Source organism: Octopus sinensis, linkage group LG27 (genome assembly GCF_006345805.1).
Source record: "Octopus sinensis linkage group LG27, ASM634580v1, whole genome shotgun sequence".
Taxonomy (NCBI): Eukaryota; Metazoa; Mollusca; class Cephalopoda; order Octopoda; family Octopodidae; genus Octopus; species Octopus sinensis.
Window position 1 is genome coordinate 6,644,600 of NC_043023.1, and position 7,500 is coordinate 6,652,099.

Below are 7,500 nucleotides of genomic sequence, written 5' to 3' on the forward strand. Positions count from 1 at the left end.
CGTGGCTTGCATTTGCATTGTTAATCAGATGGCTTTCTCATTTCAGAAAGTAGGCGTAGATGGCATTTTTTATTTGCATTGTTGATTGGCTGGTATTTTTTTATAAAGGACAAGGGGCGTGGCTTACACTTGCATTGTTAATCAGCTGGCTTTCTTATTTCATAAAGTGGGCAATGATAGCATTTATATGCATTGTCAGTTATCTGATATTTTTACATCAGGAGTCGTGGGCGTGGCTTACATTTGCATTGTTGATCAGCAGGCATTCTCATTTCCGAAAATGGGTATAGATGGCATTTATATTTGCATTGTCAATTAGCTGGCATTTGTCTATCATGAATAGGGGGTGTGGCTTACATTTGCATTGTTAATCAGCTGTCATTCACATTTCAGAAAGTAAGTATTGATAGCATGTATATATATGTATTGTCAATTATCTGGCCTTTTTTTTTTACTCAGATCTGAACAGGGAGCTTGGCTGGAACTAAGAAATTAAGGCAGGGAAGAGGGAGCAGCATAATTTACACTAGGCAGTACAATGCACTACTCTATACAACAGTTGGTACTCCAGGGGTGGGTGGAGCTAGAATTGTGATTTAGTAACAGGGTGGGGGTGTCTGATGTAGTAACTGCAATGGTCATTATATCAGAAGTGGGTTAGGCTAAAGTCAGGTGTGGTATACAGAGGGTGGGATTTAGAATTGTAATTACTAGAACAGTTGTTATTCCAGCCAGAAGTGGGTGTGGCTAAATGTGGGTGTGACATACAGAAGGTTGGGTCATAAATTGTAATTACAAGAATAGTTGTTATTCCAGCCAGAGGAGGGTTCGGTTAAAGGTAGGTGTGGTTAAAGGTGGATGCAATATACAGAGGGTTGGATCATAAATTGTAATTACTAGAATAGTTGTTATTTCAGTCAGAGGTGTGTGTGATATACAGAGGGAGGGGGTCATGTGCTGTAATTAGAAGAATGATTATTATTACAGCCAGAAATGGGTGTGGCTAAAAGTGTGTGTGATATACTGAGGCAGAGATGAAGGGGAGGTCATAATTTGTAATAACACCAATGGTTGCTATCCTAGTCACAAGTGGGTGTGGCTAAAGCTATAGTGGTTTCTATTCCTGCCAGAGAACAAGGCATTAGCTAGCTTCAGGCTTGGCCATTTGAAATTAATTGTGATAACTGCAATGAGGGTGTGGTTTGGATTGGGTTATCTATGGCAAAACTGCCTTGGCATGGACATACTCTTTTACTTGTTTCAGTCATTTGACTGCGGCCATGCTGGAGCACCACCTTTAGTCGAGCAAATCGACCCCAGGACTTGTTCTTTGTAAGCCTAGTACTTATTCTATCGGTCTCTTTTGCCGAACCGCTAAGTTACGGGGACATAAACACACTAACATCGGTTGTCAAGCGATGCTGGGGGGACAAACATACACACACACATACATATATATATATTCATATATACAATGGGCTTCTTTGAGTTTCCATCTACCAAATCCACTCACAAGGCTTTGGTTGGCCTGAGGCTATAGTAGAAGACACTTGTCCAAGGTGCCACATAATGGGACTGAACCCGGAACCATGTGGTTGGTAAGCAAGCTACTTACCACACAGCCACTCCTGCACCTATATGCATAAAAATTCTGAAGACCTTTTCCAGATATGGGTGCAGCTGGATCAGATTCTGCCAAGATGGACATGTCCATGTTATCTTTTTAATGGACTGGGTGTGATGGAATTGGACTTAACCTGAATTACAGGTGAGTACTTCAGATTTTTGTGATTGTAGGAATAGGTGAGATGGGAACAGCTGGAGAAGGAATGCCAGTCGTGGCAATCCCATCTTTACAGAACTGTCTGGGACTACTTTTGTCGATGTCCTTCACCTGTTAAAAACAGTAAGTTGTTATTCGAGGGAGTAACTACATTCTAGTAATTACAATTCATGACCCAACCCTCTATGTGTGCTACACCCAAGTTTAGCCCCACCCACTTTTGATAAAACAATTGTAGTCACTACATAAGACACACCCACCTTGTCAATAAATTACCTTTGGCTGCTGTATTTAGGGTAATAGTGGCTGGAATAGAAATGGTTTAGATGAGGGTGGCTGGAGTAGGAGTAGCAGATGAAGAGCAAAGCTGGTTAGGGTGAGTGCGTATAGATAGAGCTGGGGAGTTGCTAGGGTGAGACAGCCTCATTTTTAAGTGGGAGGAGCATCCCTGTCATCATTTGGCTCAAGATCCACTTAGCTGAAATGAATTACTATGCCCTGGGTTACATGTGACCCAAGTTCCTACAAGTGGTTATTTGAGAGGGAGAGAGTGTTGATTGGATGAAATGGTAGGCATAGCAACCAGATCTTGTACAGAGAGGGTGTGTTTGTCATTATTAACCATGGTGAACATGATAAAGTTTCCTCATTTATGAATAATTGTTCAGATGTTAATATGGTGGGCATAGCCTCCACACCTATACAAAGAGGGAAGGAGGAGTGTCTGTCATTAGTATTCGTGATGGGCGGGGTGAAGTTTCTTCCTTTATGAATAATTGTTGAGATGGTGGGCATAGCCACCAGACTTATACAGGGAGGAGGAAAGTTAATCTGTTAGAACAAACTATACTGCAGTAGGTAATATGAGAGAACTTCTCATATTGGCTTTTGGTGCAAAATGCCCTTTTTTTTATATCGCTAGTGGGGAGATAAATCCCTGCTACCTTCAGTGCTGAAACCACCAGATCATGTGATTTCGACCTTCCTTGGTCTTATCAATGATGGACACTCAACTGCTAGAGATAGTAGTGATGTATCTCCTTATCAGCGATATGTAGATGGACAGTGCCTCTGTCACTAATATATATTTTTTAGAAAGGAGGAGATTGAGTGTTTGTTATTGTATTGGTGGTGAAATTTGATCCAATCAGGAACAGTCTCTGGTGGTGGGCGTAGCCACAAGACATTTACAAAGAGGGAGAATGCATCATTATTATCCAGGATGGACATGAACTTTTATAATTTATGAGCAGTTGCTGATATGGTGGGCGTAGCCACAAGACATGTACAAGGAGGGAGAATGTGTCTTCATTACCCATGGTGGGCGTGGTGAATTTTCATCATTCATGGACAGTTGTAGATATGGTGGGTGGAGCCACCAGACCTATAAAGAGAGGGAGTGTTTGCCATCATTAGCTGTGGTGGGTGTGACGAAAAGTGATCACTTATGAATAGCTGATATGGTAGGCGTAGCCATCAAACATATATATATACACAGGGAGGGAGCATGTGTCATTATTATCCATGTGGTGGGCATGGCAGCCAGCTAAGTTTCATCATTCTTGAATAGTTGTAGCTTGTTTAGCCCAAGGTCAACCCTTAATGGGTAAATGTATGATCAAAGACAGTCCATTAGTGACCACCTTGTGTTAATTTCAGGCAGTGTTATCCAAATGTGCTCCTTCCTTTTATTGTCTGTCTTAAGACAGTTTAGGGATGCAATCTTCAGAGCAGAGGAGGGAGATTTGGCTGCAATTTCTAGGAGGTCAAGCGGCCACATAATAAGCCTCCGTTCAGGAACTGTGGAAGGTGAGTCAGTCAAACATGGAGGCCTTGGCTGGAGGGCTGCTTTGAAGCGGAGTTGTCCATAAATTGTCTTGGTCTTCATTTTATGTTTGCTGCACTTGTTGTTGTTGTTGACAATGGAAGCAGCAGCAGCAGCAGCAGCAACGATGAGTCGGTGGGGAGTGAAGGGAGGGGGGGGAAGGCATCAATGTGGCAGGGGAGGTAAATGGGCGTGTGGGGGGTGTCGGTGGTGATCGTGAGGGTGGTGGTGGTGGTGGTGGTGGTGGTGGGGCCGGTAGAAGGTGGGGGTCATATGTGGATGGGACAAGTTGAGCTTAGTTTCGCTCAACCGATTCGAATCACCTTTATCTGGAAAGAAAGGAAAAAGAGAAAGAAAAAAATAAGGGTAACATAAACATCAGAACAATAATAGTAGTAACAAGGGTAGTAGTAGTAGTAGTAATAGTAGTAGTAGTGGTGGTGGTGGTGGTGGTGGTGGTGGTAGTAGTAGTGGCAGCGGTAGCAGTAATAGTGGTAGTAGTAGTACTAGTGGCGGTGGTGGTGGTGGTTGCGATAGTGGTAGTAGTGGTAGTGGTGATGGTGGTGGTAGCAGTAGTAGTGGTAGGGTGGTAGTAGTAGTAGTAGTGTTGGTAGTAGTACTAGTGGTAGTTGGATGGTGGTGGTGGTGGTAGTAGTAGTGGTGGTGGTGATTGCGATAGTGGTAGTAGTGGTAGTGGTGATGGTGGTAGTAGTAGTAGTGGGTGGTGGTGGTAATGGTGGGGGTAGTAGTAGTAGTGTTGGTAGTAGTACTAGTGGTAGTAGAATGGTGGTGGTGGTAGTAGTAGTGGTGGTGGTGATTGCGATAGTGGTAGTAGTGGTAGTGGTGATGGTGGTAGTAGTAGTAGTGGTGGGGGTGGGGGGTTATGGTGGGGGTAGTAGTAGTAGTGTTGGTAGTAGTACTAGTGGTAGTAGGATGGTGGTGGGGGTGGTAGTAGTAGTGGTGGTATTATGATGATGTTTGTGGTGGTATTTGATGATGGTAGTAGTAGTAGTAGTGGAGGTGGTGATGGATGCAGTGGCAGTACTGGTGGCAGCAATGGTAGTGATAATGGTAGTTTTGGTGGTGGTTATGGCTTTGGATGTAATGGTTTCGGTGGTGGGATTTGGTAGGGGGGGGGATGATGTCCTGGCTGGTCTTCATCGTCCACTGGTTCCATCTCCCACAAGCTTTCAGCACTTCTTTCTACAGTGATGGTCATGTAATGCATCCCTACACATCACATGTCCATCACCAACCAACCCAGTCCCCTTTCTTGCACACTGCATCAAATGAGACCCTGTTTTCTTTTCTCTCCCCACATTCACATTCCACCATTCACGCCCCCAGATATTGCACATCCAGTGGAGCATATCAGCTTCATTCATCATCTCCCTAGTCCTCGCGTGCCCTCTGCACTCGGGGCCAAAGTCTCACAACCAAGTAGCAATGTCATGGGCCCAGGAGCAGGGAGTGCACGGGTTGCAAGCACACACCCTGGGATTTTTTGAAGGGCAATGAAAATGCTTTGAACATCCTCTCGAAAATCTTCTGTTCCAAAATGAACAAGCATAGAAACATTTTTGGATACAATGAAGTAAAAATATTATTATTTTCTCTTTTATTTCTCTTTTACTTGTTTCAGTCATTTGACTGCAGCCATGCTGGAGCACCCGATCCCGGGACTTATTCTTTGTAAGCCCAGTACTTATTCTATCGGTCTCTTTTGCCGAAGCGCTAAGTGACGGGGACATAAACACACCAGCATCGATTGTCAAGCAATGCTAGGGGGACAAACACAGACACACAAACATATACACACACATACATATATATATATATATACATATATACGACAGGCTTCTTTCAGTTTCCATCTACCAAATCCACTCACAAGGCATTGGTCGGCCCGGGGCTATAGCAGAAGTCCAAGGTGCCACACAGTGGGACTGAACCCAGAACCATGTGGTTGGTTAGCAAGCTACTCCTGCGCCTTATTATTATTATTATTATTATTATCATTATCATTATTATTATCATTATCATTATTAAGGTGGTGAGCTGGCAAAATGCTTAGTGACATTTCACCTGCCTCGACTTTGCCTTTCATCCTTACAGGGTCGATTAAATAAGTACCTACTTCTTTACTACCCACAAGGGGCTACACACAGAGGGGACAAACAAGGACAGACAAACGGATTAAGGCAATTACATCAACCCTAGTGCGTAACTGTTACTTATTTAATCGACCCCGAAAGGATGAAAGGCAAAGTCGACCTCGGCAGAATTTGAACTCAGAACGTAGTGGCAGAGGAAATACCTCTAAGCATTTCACCCAGCGTGCTAACGTTTCTGCCAGCTCGCCGCCTTGCAATTAAATAAGTACCAGTTATGCACTGGGGTTGATGTAATCGACTTCATCTCCTCCTCCAAGCTGCCCTTGTAGCAAAAATTTGAAATCATTATTATTATTATCGTTTGGGGAGGGGGGTGCCAGTTGATTAGATCAACCCCAGTATGCAACTGGTACTTTATTTATTGACCCTGAAAGGATGAAAGGCAAAGTTGACCTCAGCTTTTCATCCTTTCGGGGTCGATAAATTAAGTACCAGTTGTAAACTGGGGTCGATCTAATTGACTGGCCCCCTTCCCCAAAATTTTGGGCCTTGTGCCCAGAGTAGAAAAGATTATAATTATCATCATTAAGGTAACGAGTTGGCAGAATTGTTAGCATGCCAGGCAAAAGGCTTAAAGGTATTTCGTCTATCTTTCAAGTCCCCAGTTCAAATGCCACTGAGGTAGACTTTACCTTTCATCCTTTCAGAGTCAATAAAATAAATACCAGTTGTGTAATGGGATCAATATAGACTTCTCACAGCCTGGAAACATGCTGATCTTGTGTCAAAATTTGAAAACATTATTATAATTATAATTATTGTAATTAGTACCAAGTGAGAGAGCAGTGCATGCCATCAATGTGACACTGGGGTTCAAATATATGAAGCCCAATATTCCCATCATGACAACCTGTCTGATAAGGGTGCCCCAGGCACATGCATCACAACTATATGTATAGGACATGGTGATCAAGATAAATAGTGAATGACCTCTCAAAAGGTCCCTGAATAAGGTTTTTTTTTTTTAATTGTTTCAGTCATTTGACTGTGGTCATGATGGAGCACCACTTTTAGTTGAGCAAATCGACCCCAGGACTTATTCTTTGCAAGCCTAGTACTTATTCTATCAATCTCTTTTGCCAAACCACGAAGTTATGGGGATGTAAAAACACCAGCATCAGTTGTCAAGCGATGTTGGGGGGACAATCAGACATACAACAAACATACACACACATATACACACACATACATATATATATATATACGACGGGCTTCTTTCAGTTTCCGTCTACCAAATCCACTCACAAGGCTTTGGTCGGCCCAAGGCTATAGTAGAAGACACTTGCCCAAGGTGCCACGCAGTGGGACTGAACCTGGAACCATGTAAGCAAGCTACTTACCACACAGCTACTCCTGCACCTATATATATATATGTGTGTGTGTGCATGAGTGGCTGTGTGGTAAGACGTCTGCTTCCCAACCATGTGGTTTCAGGTTTGTGGCACCCTGGGCAAGTGTCTTCTACTATAGCCTCAGGCCGACTAAAAACCTTGTGAGTGGATTTGGTAGATGGAAACTGAAAGAAGCCTCTTGTATATATACATATACATATATATACGTGTGTCTTTGTGCCTCCGTTTGTCCACCATCACTACTTCACAACCGGTGTTAGTGTGCTTATGTCCCCGTAACCTTTGTTTTAAAAAAAGTCCTGGGGTCGATTCATTTGACTCAAACACTTCAAGGCGGTGCTCCAGCATGGCCACAGTCAAATGACT

General features: G+C 43.3%; 1 protein-coding gene across 1 annotated transcript in view; it reads right to left on the reverse strand.

Moving 5' to 3' along the window:
• Positions 1 to 1,520: 1,520 nt before the first annotated feature.
• The window catches only part of LOC118768273, an 87,362-nt gene continuing 81,382 nt past the window's right edge, over positions 1,521 to 7,500 (reverse strand). Inside the window, exon 3 of the mRNA XM_036514414.1 lies at positions 1,521 to 3,937. Coding sequence (XP_036370307.1) covers positions 3,934 to 3,937 — 4 coding nt within the window. The 3' untranslated portion in view covers positions 1,521 to 3,933. The remainder of the gene's footprint in view (positions 3,938 to 7,500) is intronic.